General features: G+C 41.0%; 1 protein-coding gene across 5 annotated transcripts in view; it reads right to left on the reverse strand.

Annotated features, from left to right (window-relative positions):
• The window catches only part of atp11a (ATPase phospholipid transporting 11A), a 237,568-nt gene that overhangs the window by 18,446 nt on the left and 199,940 nt on the right, over positions 1-19,182 (reverse strand). For 3 of the 5 annotated variants that reach the window (XM_039745891.1, XM_039745894.1, XM_039745893.1), the window contains exons 21-26: positions 15,600-15,702; positions 14,663-14,808; positions 11,785-11,844; positions 7,344-7,471; positions 7,028-7,163; positions 6,776-6,799 (exon numbers count right to left, since the gene is read on the reverse strand). In XM_039745891.1, the coding sequence (XP_039601825.1) occupies positions 6,776-6,799; positions 7,028-7,163; positions 7,344-7,471; positions 11,785-11,844; positions 14,663-14,808; positions 15,600-15,702 (597 nt within the window). The remainder of the gene's footprint in view (positions 1-6,775; positions 6,800-7,027; positions 7,164-7,343; positions 7,472-11,784; positions 11,845-14,662; positions 14,809-15,599; positions 15,703-19,182) is intronic. The other 2 variants (XM_039745892.1, XM_039745895.1) reach the window with 1 other exon arrangement.

Below are 19,182 nucleotides of genomic sequence, written 5' to 3' on the forward strand. Positions count from 1 at the left end.
GTATTGATTTTTAATTGTTTGCTTTTCTCTGCCTCTGTCTCTGACATTCTCTGCTCCTGACAAGGGGGTGTGAGCAGAGGGGCTGTTTGCTTAGAAGATACGGACGCTCCTCTAAAAAATGCTGAAAAGACTACCTTCACATTGATCCCTTCATTGCGGCAGCTTTATTGGGGTGCTTCATTTACTTAAAAGCCCAACAGCCCTATTGATTTTTGTTTACTTTTCTCTCTCTCTGATATTCTCTGCTCCTGACGGCACTCCTTTGAAGAGAAAGATATGTTTGCATTCTACTAATTGTGAGACGGAACTGTCATCTCTGTCTTGCTATGGAGCACAGTTTAAACTTTAGACTAAAGGGTGTTATTTCATGTCTAGAGGGCTCTTATAATGTTAAAAAAACGTATTTAGAAAGTCAGAAGCAGGTTTTCTATGCTCTAACTGCAAAAATATTTATAAATAACGATTTATAAATAAAGAATCCTACTTCATGGAAATTCATTTATCTGTCTGTAGCGGATTAACCGTGATAAACAAGGGTTTACTGTATAACTGTGCAGAGAATATTTATAAACAGTGTGGGAAAGTTTATAAGGGCTTAAAATATATAAAAATAATATATATATATATATATATATATATATATATATATATATATATATAAACTGCTCAAAAAATTAAAGGAACACTTTGAAAACACATCAGATCTCAATGGGAAAAAGAAATCCTCCTGGATATCTATACTGATATAGACTGGGTAATGTGTTAGGAACGAAAGGATGCCACATCGTTTCATGGAAATGAAAATGATCAACCTACAGAGCCCTGAATTCAAAGACGCCCCAAAAATCAAAGTGAAACAAATATGTGGCAGGCTAGTCCATTTTGCCAAAATTTAATTGCAGCAACTCAAAATTGTACGCAGTAGTTTGTATGGCCCCTGTGTTCTTCTATACATGCCTGACAACATCGGTGCATGCTCCTAATGAGACGACAGATGGTGTTGTGGGAGATCTCCTCCCAGATCTCGACCAGGGCATCACTGAGCTCCTGAACAGTCTGAGGTGCAACCTGGTGGCATTGGATGGACCAAAACATAATGTCCCAAAGGTGTTCTATTGGATTTTAGTCAGGAAAGTGTGGTGGCCAGTCAATGGTATCAATTCCTTCATCCTCCAGGAACTGCCTGCATACTCTCACCACATGAGGCCAGGAATTGTCGTGCACCAGGAGCCACTGCACCAGCATAGGGTCTGACAATGGGTCCAAGGATTTCATCCTGATACCTAATGGCAGCCAAGGTGCCTTTGTCAAACCTGTAGAGGTCTGTGTGACCCTCCATGGATATGCATCCCCAGACAATCATTAACCCACCACCAAAGTGCTCATGCTGAATGATGTTACAGGCAGCATAATGTTCTCCATGGCTTCTCCAGACCCTTTCACGTCTGTCACGTGCTCAGGGTGAACCTTCCTGAATCTGTGAAAAGCACAGGGCACCAGTGGTGCATCTGCCAATTTTGTAATTCTATGGCGAATGCCAATTGAGCTGCATGCTGCTGGGCAGTGAGCTCAGGGCCCATTAGAGGACATGGGGCCCTTGGGTCACCCTCATGAAGTCTTTCTGGTTGTTTGGTCAGAGACATTCACACCAGTGGCCTGTTGGAGGTGTGGCCCCCGGCCGGGGCTGGAGCCCGGCCGGGACGCCCAGGAGGACGTGAGGAGGGCTTGTGCCTCCTCCAGACCTCGAGGCGTCCGTCCTGGTTCTGTTGGGGGCCACGGGTTGAGGGCATGGAAGCCCTTCCCTGTAGGGGCCCATGGTCACCGCCAGGCGGCGCCCCGATGCCGGTTTATCCCGTGCGGTTGCCGGTCGGGCAGGAGCCCGGCGGGCGCTTGGAGGACGGAGGAGGGCGAGTGCCTCCTCCAGACAGAGTGGGGTCGTCCGTCCTGGTTAGGCAGGGGGCCTCGGGTACAGGGCTTTGAAGCCCAGCCCTGTAGGGACCCGTGGCCACCGCCAGGCGGCGCCCCGGTGCCTATATCCGGGAGCCTGGCACTTCCGCCACACCAGGAAGTGCCGGGGGGAAGACTTTGTGTGGCACCCGGAGAGTTGCCAGGAAGACAGCCGACACTTCCGCCACGCTTGGGCGTGGCTAAAGACGGAACACCTGGGGCTCATCCGGGAGCCTTATTTAAGGGGCCGCCTCCCTCCAGTCATTGGTGGAAGTCGGGAGGAAGCAGACTGAGCTGGAGAGCGAGGACAGGAGGCGGCCAGGACAAAGGCACAGAGACTGTGGGCCCTGGACTTGGGGGAATCAGTGCTAGAGGCACTGGGGTTCGTGAGTGCACGTGACATTTGTATATTGTAAATAAGTGTAAATAAACGGTGTGTGGGTGCAAACATGATGTCCGTCTGTCTGTGCCGGGGCCAGCTTTCACAGAGGTCATTTTGTAGGGCTCCGACAGTGCTCATCCTGTTGTGCTTTTCCCAAAGGAACAGATAGCGGTCCTGCTAATGGGGTAAGAACCTTCTATGGCCCTCTCCAGCTCTTCTACAGTAACTGCTTGTCTTCTGGAATCTCCTCCATGCCCTTGAGACTGTCCTAGAAGACACAGCAAACCTTCTGGCAATGACACGTATTGATGTGCCATTCTGGAGAAGTTGGACTACCTGTGCAACTTCTGTAGGGTCCAAGTATCACCTCATGGTACCAGTAGTGACACTGACTGTAGCCAAATGTGAAACTAGTGAAAAACAGTCAGAAAAGATGAGGAGGGAAAAATGTCAGTGGCCTCCAACTGTTAAACCATTCCTGTTTTGGGGGTCATCTCATTGTTGCCCCTCTACTGCACCTGTTGTTAATTTCATTAACACCAAAGCAGCTGAAACTGATTAACAACCTCCTCTGCTACTTAACTGACCAGATCAGTATCCCAGAAATTTCATTGACTTGATGCTATACTCTCATTAAAAAGTGTTCCTTTAATTTTTTTGAGCAATATATATATATATATATATATATATATATATATATATATATATATATATATATATATATATATATATATATATATAAAATAAAAACATCACATAAAATCGTTGCACTTTTAGGCTTAGCATTTTATATGTCACTTTTTTTTATCACACTTTAAATCGGCCTTATTTTAAAACCTACATATATATGTTTGGTATCATTCTTTTCAGAATTTATCGAACTTTAGTGTGATTTTCAGATTCTTATTCCATTTTTAAATTATAAACTAAAAAATATCAAGAACTTGCGTCCTGCGAGACAAGACTTTGTGCCAAGAGATTAAACCACACCCGGGGACGGAAATAAAAGACAAAAAGTAGGACAGCTGCTGTACAGGCTTTTAAATGTTCAAAGCGTTACACGAGATGCAGATCACACAGCACAGCAGCAGCAGCAGCAAGCGAGCAGCTCATCGAGCAAAGAGGAGGTTAAAAAAAAACAAAACAACACACTGTATCTGCTTCCGATTGTGTCACAAGAGGGGTTTTCGGAGGAGCGACCGCATCTCCTTGGGGTGCGTTCAGTCTCCCTCTTCACAACGTGAGTGGCAGACTGGCTGCAACTGAGGGTTGGGCACTGAAGGTGCCAGGGGGGCTTGTCCCCCTAGTATATACAGTATATATATATATATATATATATATATATATATATATATATATATATATATATATATATACAGTATTATCCAAGTGATTTGAAGCCTAAAACAGAGGAGTAATTTTCAGTCCTTCACTTTCTCTTCGGCTTCTCTCTGAGTACTTATTAAACTAAATAGTAAATGATGAATACACATAGGTGGAAATGGAATCAGTCCTGCGTCATTTGCATCGTATTGCTAATAAGGAGCAGTTAAAACAATGAATACAGCTGTTTAATACTAAAATAAGTAATTAAGAGTTCAAAATCATAACAAGTGAGACAACTACAATGAAGCAGAAAAATGTCACTTGAGCAATAAGTGCTTCATCAGCAGTGAATGATTTCTTATGAAACAATTGGGTTGGAACAAAAACCTGAAGCCACTGCGGCTCTGCAGGACCAACGTTGCTCAGCCCTGACTTGAAGAGTCTCAGTCTTAAATAGCAAAAAAATTAAATAAAGTTAATTAGTAGCAAAAATTAATCATCTGTGAGATAGACGAATGTTAGTAAGTTAAGTATCTCCCATTTGGCAGGATGGTACATTTAGGGCAGTAGGTATTCACTAAGAAAGGACATTTCAATATATCAATAGTTAGTGGTGAAAAATACCCACAATAGAAAAACTAAATTCCCCAAACTGTTGGATTTGGTTTAAATGTGGTGACATTGTTATATTTGTTAATAATGGGACATTCTAATGTACCCCATCCCCCACAGTACTGACATTAATCGCACAGAGAAATGGAAATGAAAGCTGAAGTGAAAGGAGCAAAGTTTGTTGAAGAAGACGTGTTTAGCAAGTGCTTGGCAGGCCGGCACGGTGGCTGTGAATGTAGTCAATTCTTATACAACTGATCCAGTAAGATAGCTATTTAATATATATCATACCCACAACCCCCTTCATGTTATCTGCAACCTTGTGCAAATGGCGATCTGGGAACTACACTTCCCATCAGTCACTGAACTGCTCCAATTTCATCAGAGTTCACAATCTTTAAATAAGAACATCGATAAACATGCCATGTCATCAAAAAAGCAACTGCGGCATGTTTTTTTCCTTAACCACTTCAGGATAATAATTTGTCTCGCTGGATTACAGCATTTATCTTACAGCAGAATTTCTCCCCCTTTATGGCCCTGGGATCCAGTTTTACCTTTTTAAGTTTCTTAATGAGCATCAGAGAACATTTGAGGATTAAGGTTTTTCCCCATTTGTGAATTGAGTGCGATTAGAAGAGCCAGTGTGTCCCCTTGGTGAAACTAACGCAGTTAGAAATGAGGAAGAATATCGTGGAGCATTCTCGTTATTTCAGCAGACCAGTGTGGTGTGCCACATGTGACAAATAATCTGAGATAAACAGATTACACTACTTTTAATCAGTGCATAGTCTTGCATTTTTAAAAAAACAAACACTATTGTCCACCTGCATATCCTCATTACGTTTGTGCTACCAATGAACGATCAGCCGTTTTTAAGTTAATAAAAAAACAAAGAGAAAATTAAAGAAAGAAATAACATCACCACAAATTGATGGATCCAAGCCACAATTTTTTTTTGCTGATTTTCATAATGCGATAAGAAGAGAACAGGATGGTGCTTCTGAGTGAGTAAAACTAATTAGCAACTTTCTTTTTTTATGTTGGTAGATATTTCTTCAAAGGCACTATACATTGAGGCAGTACTAATTTTAGGATTTGATGCCAATGGAGAGCATTTAGCAGTTTTTAACATTGAATGAATCAGCTTTAAGTCACCTTTATAACGTTACCACCAAATACCATTTTTAATATGGTGTTCTGCTGCTTTTCACACCAACGCCACCAAGAACTGTACGTAGCATGTTCAACGGTAAGCAGTTCAAATGAACTAAAAATTGTAGCCCCCAGTAAAACAAAAAAAAAAATGTGTATACATAAAAGTACTTAGTTACATAGTACTTCTGATACATCCATTTAACCAATACCACTATAACTGAGTCCCATGGACTTAGAAACTTCTTAGGCAAGGTTGGGTAACACAGTCAGTTATTGATAAATGACATTCACTTCAAATACTGTGCTTACAAATCTTTGGTCTTATGGCATATTTTGAAATACATCTCCTCATATAACAGCCAGGTCATGTCACTTGCAGAAATTCTTGGATGATTCTGCACCTATGGGGTGTATCGATAAGGGGGATGAGACAGAGGAGAAGAGTCAGGCGGAGAACTTTATTTCTTGGTGTAAACAGGAATTGTCTGCAATGTAACATCAGCAAAACCAAGGAACTGATTATTGACTTTTGATGGGCCAAAGAGCCTCTATGTCCAATCATTATTCAGGAAGTGGATGTAGAGGTGGTGAACTCCATCAAGTACTTGGGTGTCAACATGAAAGAAAGATTGGACTGTTCTCGGAACACAGAGGAACTAGGGTAGAGCAGACTCTTCTTCCTTAGTAGACTGTGTTCCTTTAATATGGGAAGTGACATCCTCCACCTCTTCTATAACTTGTATTACACTCCTCCCACGTAGGCAATTCACTCCGAGAGTAGCATCCGGCCGTCTGTGATTTAAGTCGGCTTCCTGGTGAGGTGCATGTAAATGATGTTAATGGTTTATCAAATATATATATATAATGTTGTTTTGCAGCTGAGGGGGGTATCAGAAGAAAAAGCTGGAAAAAGCTGGATAAACATGGTAACTATCAATTATCCTTGGGCCAAGCTTTATGCATCTGCCAAGTGGGCAGTACCGTATGTTTAGGTAAAAGCTCACAATGTCTGCCTTTCTCAGAAGAGGGGAAGTCATCACACAAGTCACAAGAAATGAGATTCAAAGAATACGACCAACTGCAGAATGTGATATGTGTAGAGCATTGAGTACATTTAATTTGGTGGATACAAAGCGATGAGAGTTTACTGAAGAGATAGCATGTGGGACTGCTGCTAGAGTCCACTGAACAGAATCCTGTGGCAACATTAGTTTAAATTAAGGCTACATACACAAAAGAAGGGGAGACTAAAGTGTCTATGATATGTGACAACACACGCACTACAAGGAACCTAAAGTGAAGACAGAGAACAAACAGGGACAGACAGACGAACTGACAGGGTAGGCTTACCAGGTGCGTGTTGGCTGTCATTAGCTGAGGACAGGAAGAGAAGCAAAACAGCAAAAAAAAAATTGAGACTTAAAGTAAATAAAGATGTTAAAACTGAAAAACTGAGCAATTGAGAAGATGAGGGAAAAACCAAAAATGCAGAGAAACAGGCATGCCAATAAGAATCCAGCTACCAACTGATGATCATAAGCAAAGGAAACGGGACACACAGTGTTTCATAGGCTCAGAGAAAAATCCTCTTTTAGGCTTTACCTGTCCGTTGCTGGTCAAGGTTGTGTTATCAAAGAGAAAATAAGCACCGAAGAAAAATACAAGGGCATCAAAAACACCAAGGAATGTCCAGTAAATGAAAGTCCTCCAGCGGAGCAGACAGTTCTTGCTAATATCCCTGTGCAGAAAAAAAGAAGTCAATGGTGAGTTCTTAAAGGGAAAAACATTATGTATACAGGGAACCTCCATCTTTAGCATACTGTGCTCCGTTTTTAATGGAGCCAACTAAAATTCTGTACAAAAAATACTCTCACCAAAATAGAAGATTTCAGTGAACATTATGAGAACCCTTACTTACATGTAAAGATATGGGTCTCTCTTCAGATTGTCCATGCCGATATGTTGCTCAATGAGGCTGTACAGCAAGATGGGCAGAGATGTGAAGCTAATGTTGTACAGTGTTAGGTAGGCAGTGTCATATAAAGGCTGAAAAGAAGAAGGCAAGACACAGTGGTAACCACGTCACTACTAGTGCACATCACCAGAGTAGACACGTATTGAAGAGATGTGGTTTACAGTTCCTTTGCTAGCTTAATAACTACTTACAGTTTAAAACTTACAAGATTAGTATGGTCAAGCCTGCCAGCGTCTGACTACTTCATCTTGCCAAGCTATGTGTATTGTATACCTAGTACTTTCCTTTCCCACCAAGACACTTCAACATGTTCTGAAGCTATCCCCTTTGATGTCTGATCCTCATCTTGTACCTTTGTCTACTCTTGTAGATGTGGACAAATATGTTGGTCCCCTTACAACTCACTGAATTCAGTGCTGCATGCCTTCTGAAAAGTGATCAAATCAAAAGTAATTGACCCCTGTATACCTGCATGCCTTTGATTTGTCATTGAGTGTAAAGCAAAGCGAATGTGAAAAGAAATCAAGCATTGCTTATTGTACAAAGATATTCTAAAATGGCCTGGACACATTTGTTGGTACCCCTAGAAAAAACCATAAATGACTGGATTCAAGAGATTTTTCAAATGAGCTATTTTCTTGAATTCATATCACACATGTCTCCAATTGTGCAATCAGTCATTCAGACAATTTAAAAGGAGAAAAGCCATCACTTTGCTGTTTGGTATCATCGTGTGTCCCATACTGAACAAGGACTGGAGAAAGCAAAGGAAACAGTTGCCTGAAAAGATCAGAAAGAAAATTATAGACAAGCATGTTAAAGGCAAAGGCTAGAAGACCATCTCCAAACAGCTTGATGTTGCTGTGGTCACAGGTGCAAATATCTCTCTATTATAAAAAAAAAATCTTGGGTCGAGATGGATTTTCTCGGAGACACTTTAACGCTCAGTGAGACAAAAGACAGCTGCTGTACAGGCTTTTAAATGTTCAATGCGCTGCATGATATGCAGATCACACAGCATGGCACAAGCAGCAGCAGCAAGCCAGTATTTGTTTCGAATTGTATTACCGTTTGGGGTATGGATTTCGGAGGAGCAACCGCATCTCATTAGCTTGCGTTCAGCCTCCCTCTTCACAATGTGAGAGGCAAAGACACGAAGTGGCTGGCACGTAGTGTGCCCCGGGACGGAAGAGGGTGGGTGAGCAAACCATAGTTATTAAGAAGTTTAAGGTCCATGGGACTGTACCTAACCTCCCTGGATGTAGCCACAAGAGGAAATTCAACCCCAGAATGGGCAGAAGGATAGTGAAAATGGTAGACAAAAAGCCAAGGAAAACTTCCAAAGAGATACAAGCTGAGCTCCATGGTTAAGGTCAATCAGTGTCTGATTGAACTCTCCGTCAGTTTTTGAGTGACATTGGCCTCAATGAAAGAAGAACCAGGAGGACTCCAGTATTGAATGAAAAACATAAAAAAAAATCCAGTCTGGAATTTGTTAAAATGCATATTGACAAGCCACAATAACTCTGGGGGAAGACAGACGGACAGATGAGACAAAACTGGTACTTTTTGGAAAGTCACATGAATTCTGTGTTCACTGACAAAAAAGTGATGCTTTCAAAGAACAGAAAACTGAACCTCTTGTAAAAGATGAAGGAGAGACTCTCAGTTATGTTTTGGGGCTGCTTTGCTGCATCTGGCACAGGTTGCCTTGAATCACCTCTGCATCCAAAGATGAAAAGATGAAGCTTTCAAAGAAAAGAACACCATATATACAAAGGCACATGAGGCTTGGTTATGTTTTGGGGCAGCTTTGCTGTGTCTGGCTCGGGGTGTCTTGAGTCTGTGCAGGGAACAATGAAACCTCAAGACTATCAAGACATTCTGGAGCGAAACATACTGCCCAGTGTCAGGAAGCTCTGTCTGAGTCACAGGTCCTGGATCCTCCAACAACATAAGGAGCCAGAACGCACAGCTAAAAGAACCCACGAATGGTGAAGAACAAAACATTGGACTATTCTGAAGTGGCTTTCTGTGACCCCTGATTTCAGTCCTATTGGTCCAAGAGATTATGATATGCTAACACCCACCTGAGAGAGTAACCACGGAGTACACTACCTTTTTTTTTCTATGTGAATGCGGCAATGCGCTGTATCAGCGTGTGCGCCTAACCTCTCTCTCTCTCTGTTGTGAGTATGTGACCACTCGGTAATACCCGAACTATTCCGAAGCAACATTTGCACTTATTTGTGTTTTTTGTATCTCACACACTCATACACCTTTATTGTAAGAGCATCCCTTATCTACGGTGGAGCGTTCGATCAGGAGAAAATATGAAGCTGGTTTTAAATTAAATGTCGTTGAAGTAGCGAAAGAAATTGGTAACTGCACTGCTACCACAAAATCTGGTGTGTCTGAGAAACTGTTGCGAGATTGGAGGAGGCAAGAAGATGTAAAAAAAAAAAAAAAAATTAAAAAAAAATTAAGTGTTGCATTTTTGAACAGGCGTATAAGTCGGGGTCTGATTCTATGATTGATTTTTCGAGTTTCAAGACCCGACTTACATGTGAGTGTATATACGGTATTTCAGATACAATTGTGGGTTCTTCTTTATTCATGGAGGGGTACCAACATATTTGTCCAGGTCTGCAGGCTCTTCATTACCTGAATATATTCATAATATAAGGCCATAAATACAGTGGGTACGGAAAGTATTCAGACCCCCTTCAATTTTTCACTCTTTGTTATATTGCAGCCATTTGCTGAAATCATTTAAATTAATTTTTTCCTCATTAATGTACACACAGCACCCTATATTGACAAACAAAAAAGAATTTTTGAAATTGTTGCAGATTTATTAAAAAAGAAAAACTGAAATATCACATGGTCCTAAGTATTCAGACCCTTTGCTCAGTATTTAGTAGAAGCACCCTTTTGAGCTAATACAGCCATGAGTCTTCTTGGGAAAGATGCAACAAGTTTTTCACACCTGGATTTGGGGATCCTCTGCCATTCCTCCTTGCAGATCCTCTCCAGTTCTGTCAGGTTGGATGGTAAATGTTGGTGGACAGCCATTTTTAGGTCTCTCCAGAGATGCTCAATTGGGTTTAAGTCAGGGCTCTGGCTGGGCCATTCAAGAACAGTCACAGAGTTGTTGTGAAGCCACTCCTTCGTTATTTTAGCTGTGTGCTTAGGGTCATTGTCTTGTTGGAAGGTAAACCTTGGCCCAGTCTGAGGTCCTTAGCACTCTGGAGAAGGTTTTTGTCCAGGATATCCCTGTACTTGGCTGCATTCATCTTTCCCTCGATTGCAACCAGTCGTCCTGTCCCTGCAGCTGAAAAACACCCCCACAGCATGATGCTGCCACCGCCATGCTTCACTGTGGGGACTGTATTGGACAAGTGATGAGCAGTGCCTGGTTGTCTCCACACATACCGCTTAGAATTAAGGCCAAAAAGTTCTATCTTGGTCTCATCAGACCAGAGAATCTTATTTCTCACCATCTCAGAGTCCTTCAGGTGTCTTTTAGCAAACTCCATGCGGGCTGTCATGTGTCTTGCACTGAGGAGAGGCTTCCGACAGGCCACTCTGCCATAAAGCCCTGACTGGTGGAGGGCTGCAGTGATGGTTGACTTTCTACAACTTTCTCCCATCTCCTGACTGCATCTCTGGAGCTCAGCCAAAGTGATCTTTGGGTTCTTCTTTACCTCTCTCACCAAGGCTCTTCTCCCCCGGTAGCTCAGCTTGGCCGGACGGTCGTCCCAAATGTCTTCCATTTAAGGATTATGGAGGCCACTGTGCTCTTGGTAACCTTAACTGCAGCAGAGATTTTTTTGTAACCTTGGCCAGATCTGTGCCTTGCCACAATTCTGTCTCTGAGCTCTTCAGGCAGTTCCTTTGACCTCATGATTCTCATTTGCTCTGACATGCATTGTGAGCTGTAAGGTCTTATATAGACAGGTGTGTGGCTTTCCTAATCAAGTCCAATCAGTAGAATCAAACACAGCTGGACTCAAATGAAGGTGATCTCAAGGATGATCAGAAGAAATGGAAAGCACCGGAGTTAAATATATGAGTGTCACAGCAAAAGGGCTGAATACTTAGGACCATGTGATATTTCAGTTTTCTTTTTAATAAATCTGCAACAATTTCAAAGATTCTTTTTTTTTGTCTGTCAATATGGGGTGCTTGCTGTGTGTACATTAATGAGGAAAAACATTAATTTAAATGATTTTAGCAAATGGCTGCAATATAACAAAGAGTGAAAAATTGAAGGGGGTCTGAATACTTTCCGTACCCACTGTATCTTTGAAAAAGTGTTTTGCTCATTTTATTTTATTTATTTATTTTTTGAAAGAACAAACACAAAGTACTTGATACTAACCTGCTGGGAAAAGCCACAGAAGAATTGGTAAAGAAACTGAGGGAAGATGAAACAGACATTCTGTTCAGGAAAAAAGAGAGCAACATAAAGAAAAAACAAATTAATGTCACAGAATTGCACTACTAAACTTATTACAATGCAGTCATTTGGTCCCCTGGATGATTTCCAGAATGGGCAGCTGTACAGTAAGCCGTATATTACATTGCACTGTCCAAAACAGAGTTTCTATATATAACTGCTCACAAAACAGCAGCCACTCAGGATCTGGACCATTCTAAAGTGAGCCATTTATTGTGGGTGGCAAGGGTGCAGTGGCACCAATACACAATGGCTTGCAAAAGTCTGAGTCCCCTTTCTTAAAACATCTGTTACTGTGAATACTTAAGTGAACAGAAGATGAACTGATCACCAAAAGGCGGAAAGTTAAAGATGACACATTTCTTTAATACTTTAAGCAAGGTTACATTTTTATTTCCATCATTCACAGGTACAAAAATACCTGATGATACAAATGAAGTTCTTACTTGGGGTCTTTTCACCCATTCGTCTTTGCAAAAGGCTTCAAATTCTGCACATTTCCTGGGTCGTCTTTTTAGATCTATCCACAGATTTTCAATGATGTTTATGTTGGGTGATAGTGAGAACCACGACAAAAATGATCAGCAATTCCAGTGTAGATTTTAGATGTGTTTCAGATCATTATCTTGTTGTTGGACCCATCCTCTTTTTAACTTCAACCTTTTTATCGATAGTGTGATGTTTGCTTCCAGAATTTGCTGGTAGAATTTGCTGGTATTTATCTAAATCCATTCTTCTCTCTACCAATGACATGTTCCCTGTGCCACTGGCTGCAACACACGCACGTTGTGGCCAAAAAGTTCTATTTTGACTTCATTAGTCCATAAGACTTGTTTCGAAAATGCATCAGGCTTGTTTAGAAGTTCATTTGCAAACTTTAGAAACTGAATTTTGTGGCTAGGATGCAGGAAAGATTTTCTTCTGCTCACTCTACCAGGTCGTATTTGTTCAGGTGTCACTGCACAGTAGAACAGTGTGCCACCACTCCAGAGACTTTTGCAGTCAAACAGGAGTTTGTAGTTGCCTTTCTAGCAATCCAACACACAGTTCTTTCAGAAAGTTTGCTTGGTCTTCCAGACCTCAACTTGACCTCCACCATTCCTGTTAACTGCCATTTTTTAATAACATTAAGAACTAAGGAAACAGCTACCTGAAAACGCTTTGCTATCTTCTTCTAGCCTTCTCATGCTTGTGAGGATCAATTCTTTTGTTTTTTAGAGTGCTGGACAGCTGCGTAGAGAAGCACATGGCTGCTGATTCTTGGGACAAGGTTTGAGATGTCAGAGAATTTATTCAGCTTTGCAATTTGTATCATGTGGGATTTCCTAAAGATGATTCTGAACAAGCCATAGCCCTAATGGGCTAATTAAGGTCTGAGACCTTGGAAAAAGTTATGTGAGACCTCAGATATCATGGAGTGCCCAAACGTCTGCGTTCCACTCCTTTCCTTTTTTCACTGTACAGCTGTACAGAACAAACACAATACACTGTAGCAAACGGCCGGGGGTTATGCCCAGCCAAGATGCCTGGAAGGACCCGGAGAGGGACTATATCTTTCCTGGACCACAAGAGGGTAGCCGTCCTGGTCTGTATGGGGGCCATGAGAACCGAGCATGGAAGCTCAACCCTATTGGGGCCTGGGGGCACCCGGAAGATTGTGGAGTCCTGGATGTCAGCACTTCCGCCACACCCAGAATTGCTGCCGGAAGGAATTCCAGGAAAACCCCGTGCACTTCCGGGTGCTCATGTGGCACTTCCGCCACACCAGGAAGTGCCGCGGGAAGACCTTCACAGTGCACCTGGAGCACATCAGGGTGGCTATAAAAGAGGCCACCTCCTTCAAGTAGACGAGCCGCAGTCGGGAGGAAGAAGACAAAGCTTGTGAGGAGAGGAGTAAAGACGGCAAGAAGGAGAAGTCCAGGTGGGAGAGACAGACTTGTTAAGGGTGTTTGGTGCACTGTCACTGTGTTGTGTGCTGGAACTTTAATTAAAACGTGTGTGTTTTCGGGACATTCTGTATCCACCTTTTTGTGTCCAGGCTGAACTACCACCACACCAATCTTGCATAAAAATGCTGAAAAGAACTGTGTCATCTTTAACTTTACACCTTTTGATGATCGGTTCATCTTCTGTTCACTTAACTATTCACAGTAACAGACATTTTGGGCAAGGGTGCTCAATCTTTTGCATGCCACACTGTATATACCTATGTCCTGGTCCTATAAAAATACTTCACACATTGTGTGAGCCATTAAAGTTCCCCTAGGAGGATTACGTGTACAGTACCATCAGCTTCCAGATGACCTGTCATTGGGTGTTGCAGGCTCAGGGCTCAAAGTGCATCCTGCTCAGGGGCTGTGAAGAACTTGCAACTCAAATTTGTATGTGCTTTAAAGTATTTAATTTATTGTTTTTATTATTAGGCTGAAACCTTTATTCAGAGTGACTTGTACCATTTGAGAGACACAATTTGTTGCATTTTTTTTTCTTTCCTAATTGGAATACAGGCAAGTGAAGTGACTTGCTCACGTTCACACACAATCAATAACTGGATTTGAACGCACAGCCTGAGGGTATGAAGTCCAAAGCCTTAACCACTTAACCACACTGCCTTTTGGACTACAGGGAGTACTGTGATGAACTAATGCCCATTCAGGTTTGGTTTCTCTATTTCTGTATTGTGCTTAATGCTGACTGTCGAGATAGGCTCCCCACCAACCCAGCTTGAATTAAGCAGATTTAATTGAGATGATGATGATGATGACCATGTAAGGAGCTTTATAGAATGCTTAAACCTTACCTTATAGAAGAAGTATTGCACTAGTTCTGCTATTCTAATGTAGTAATAATGGCCATGAACCAGTAGCATCTTTTTCAAGTGTTTAAATTTTGGAATTGCATAGTCACTGTTCCTTGCAGCTTGCCGGCCTTCTTTCCCCATAATACCTGATATAAGATGATAAAAAAGTAAAAGTAATACAAAATGCACCAGCAAATGTGTAGGTTTTCAGGTATGCCACTGAATATTATGTTTATAGGCATGAAGGGGTGTAGAGAAAAGGCTCATGACTCAAGTGAAATCTTGCTTTAATTTTTTTAAAGCAAAAAGCAGACATGCCAATTATGCCATTATAATTATGCATCAAAAATGTATTTGTTACTATGATGAACATGCAGTGTGTACCAGCTGTGAGGGTTTTTAACTTGAGTTACAGGACTAAATTAGCCTCTGTTGTCTGTCAGCCAGGGTTCTCCCCCACCACATCCCCATGCCTGGGGTTCAAATTCATGTTTTAAGTCTATTTTGATCAGCTTTGATTGATTTATTTATGTTAATGTTATTTTTGCTTATTATTTGCTCTGTTCTTTGTTGTTTGATTGTATCTGTGTATGCAAGTTGGCTGGGTTATGTACCATGTGGTTTGTGGGTGCTCGAGATAAAGAAATGAGGCCACATGCCAACTCCCACCAGCTTTACCCATGCAGGCTCTCCCACCAGCTTTACCCATGCAGGCTTTTCTCAAGCAAAGCTTAACTTGAAATCAATTCTTGCAGTTAGTGCCATACATCGATTAGAATAAATGGACTGTTTCTGCTCTCATTCCCCCACATTAGCATTTTCTGCCAGTGTCTGTTTTTTTTGTTTTTTCCAAGAAATATCAACAAAATCTATCATGATCTGGAAATCCGTCAGTTATTAACCCTTTTAAGAAGAAACCATGTTGACAGTGACTTACCAATCCCAACATGAGCTTCCAAAATCATGCTGACATCATTTGCCCCATCACCAATGGCAAGTGTGATGGGATGCTCCTTTGAAGCTTTAATGAGTTTCACAATCTGCAAAATAAGGGCATTTTTGAAATGTGAATTATCTGCTTATGTTAAACACCAAAATGCCTACATTATTTCATTTTTTTCCTTATACATTTTGTAAGGCAAAGGTCTTCAAGTAGATTTGGTCTGAGGCCAAACTCTCACAGAACAAATTCTAACCCAAACTCCAAACCCCGAAACGCACACACATACCTAACACACTTAAAAAATAAACTCCCATCTAATCACCTACCAAGCACAAGTTGTTCTGAATTATTTTTGGTGGAGTCATTATTCATGTCATTTAAATTAATATTATTTTCCTCATGCCTCATGAAAATCCCTAGTGGTTGTACCCAATCATGTAACCTTTAGTAATTAGCCAGAAAGTAACATTTAAAAAGCACTTTGCCAGTTACTGGAAAATGGAGGTCTTGAAAGAAAACTATGATCACAGCAGGATAACACTCCTGTATTAACAAACTCAATAAAAACAGGCAACAAGTGCACCCCTCTAGGCCTCACGGATACTGGCTAAGTACAAGAAAGCCTTCACTGCTGTGGAGGTATTAACAGAATGTGTGATAGGGAATGTTATTGGAACTTGCTAGTGATGTTATTGATTCTGTAAAACCGGCCTGCCTCTGTCAGCTGCAACTGTTGTGTGTCATATTCGTATTTTGAAAAAGGATGTCCATAGGCGGTTAATAGACAGAGACAGTCCGGCTGATCGTATATTCCTAGCCATTGATGAACTGATAAGACAACAAGGACATGGCCCTACTGTGTTGTTTGAAGTTCTGATAAAGCAGAATTCAAAGTGGCACATTCAAGGGGTAGCAGGAGGCCGAGTGTGCTGGAGCACCTTTTGCTCTAATTGCCTCTCTTGAGTGTTGATTTTGCAGGGGAGACCTAGCATATGCCTTGAGGGACTGAATTATATTTGTGGCAGGGGAATTTCAACCCAGTGAAACAACAAATTTGGTTAGCTTTGGGGAGGATTTCAGAGTCGTGTGCATATTCACTGGTATTTTATGCTCAGTAAGCAAAAAATAAATAAAATCAATCCAAACAATAAAAAATAAATAAAACTTTATAGTATTCAAATTTATGTGACACTGATACTATAATTATTTATGACACTTGAATTTACACAAACTCTTTAGAACTGCTTTTGTAACAATGCATTTTTAAAATCACATATATCCGATAATCACTCTGTCATGTTTATGACAAGTCAAATGAATTCAGATGTCAAATGTCACAAATTCCTGATGCTTTATTATTCTTTAATATCTCCCTGCCATTTTGTTAAATCTGTTCCAATTATAAGGCTACTATTATGAAGTCAGGTTTATCAATTTAAGATTAATCTATTACTTTCACAATTCATACACAAAAGCTTTAATGTTGTTTTCAGGTGTTGTTTTCAAAGCCTGAACAAACTTATCAGGACAGTCTGCTCCATCACAAGGCCAACCCTGGATACATTGGAAGCTGTTGTCAAAAAGAAGATGGTGGCAGAATTGGATGCCATCGTGTAAAATCCCCTCTATCTCCTCCAGGAGGCACTCTGTTGGCAGCACTTTTAGCTACCAGCTCACTCCACCTCCGCCCACTGCTATGAGGCAATTCAGTGTTTCCTCCTGACGTACTTGTTTAAGTTAATTCTGAAATTTCTGCACTATGTAAATGTATTTATTTATCAATTGATTTATTGGCTGTGAGTCTATACCCTTGTTTTTTTTATGTTTCTGCTGCTGTATATGTCTAAATTCCCCCTTGGGGTTACTAAAGTTTATCTAATCTAACCTAAACAGCTAAAACCAGAAACCATCAAACTGAACTGACTATACCTGCAGTTAATTACTCATAACTGGAAGCAGCATCCCATCCCTTCTCTCCCATACTAATCAAATGTGTCTTGCATGTGTCTTCACTAAATTAGTCACATTTTAGTTGTTATACTAATAAATACCACAAATGCAGTGTTTTCCAGTTGAATTATGCCAATTTAATAGCCCTAGTAACTATGTGTCCCAGTCAACTGAGTGGTCTGCCTTTATGTTTCACAGTATTAAGAGCTGAGCCACGAGAATGTGTGGTCAACATGGTTGTTTTGAAACACTTAGTAAATAAAGCTTATTATGGAAAACAATATATCAAGTAGATTGTTTCAACTCTTTTGTAGATTATGATCAAAAAAATGCATAGACAACCATGTCCATTATATTCAGACCAGTAAACGGCGCGCAGTGAATACACTTGACTTGAGCATTCCTAGTTTTCATACTCTTTCTCTGTAGTTTAGCATTTGTTTGCTCAGAGGTGGATGCGCTTCTTCTCTCTACCCTAGCGGCCCACTTCTTCTTTTCTTTTGTCTGCATCTTTTCGCATTAAAACTGATTAAGTCAGTGTTTGTGTTGCAATTAGTTTGTACATTTTTTCAATTTTTCTTAAGCTGGCACTTAAAGTCTTCAATCTGCTTTAAGAAAGATTTAAGATATGATAAGGTAGGGGAAGTTACGGCGAAGGTGGGAGGGAATGAGAATTGTGCTCATATGCATATGCTGCACAGCCACCCTGCTGTAGAGTTAATTCTACAATCACATAAAATATAGGTGCTGGTCGTAAAATTAGAATATCATGACAAAGTTGATTTATTTCAGTAATTCCATTCAAAAAGTACTTGTATATTAGATCCATTCATTACACACAGACTGATGTATTTCAAATGTTTATTTCTTTTAATTTTGATGATTATAACTGACAACTAATGAAAGTCCCAAATTCAGTATCTCGGAAAATTAGAATATTGTGAAAAGGTTCAATATTGAAGACACCTGGTGCCACACTGTAATCAGCTAATTAACTCAAAACACCTGCAAAAGCCTTTAAATGGTCTCTCAGTCTAGTTCTGTAGGCTACACAATCATGGGGAAGACTGCTGACTTGACAGTTGTCCAAAAGATGACCATTGACACCTTGCACAAGGAGGGCAAGACACAAAAGGTCATTGCTAAAGAGGCTGGCTGTTCACAGAGCTCTGTGTCCAAGCACATTAATAGAGAGGCGAAGGGAAGGACAAGATGTGGTAGAAAAAAGTGTACAAGCAATAGGGATAACCGCACCCTGGAGAGGATTGTGAAACAAAACTGTGGGGGAGATTCACAAAGAGTGGACTGCAGCTGGAGTCAGTGCTTCAAGAACCACCACACACAGACTTATGCAAGACATGGGCTTCAGCTGTCACATTCCTTGTGTCAAGCCACTCTTGAACAAGAGACAGTGTCAGAAGCGTCTTGCCTGGGCTAAAGACAAAAAGGACTGGACTGCTGGTGAATGGTCCAAAGTTTTGTTCTCTGCTGAAAGTAAATTTTGCATTTCCTTTGGAAATCAAGGTCCCAGAGTCTGGAGGAAGAGAGGAGAGGCACAGAATCCACGTTGCTTGAGGTCCAGTGTAAAGTTTCCACAGTCAGTGATGGTTTGGGGTGCCATGTCATC

This window comes from Polypterus senegalus, chromosome 2 (genome assembly GCF_016835505.1).
Source record: "Polypterus senegalus isolate Bchr_013 chromosome 2, ASM1683550v1, whole genome shotgun sequence".
NCBI classification, from domain to species: Eukaryota; Metazoa; Chordata; class Cladistia; order Polypteriformes; family Polypteridae; genus Polypterus; species Polypterus senegalus.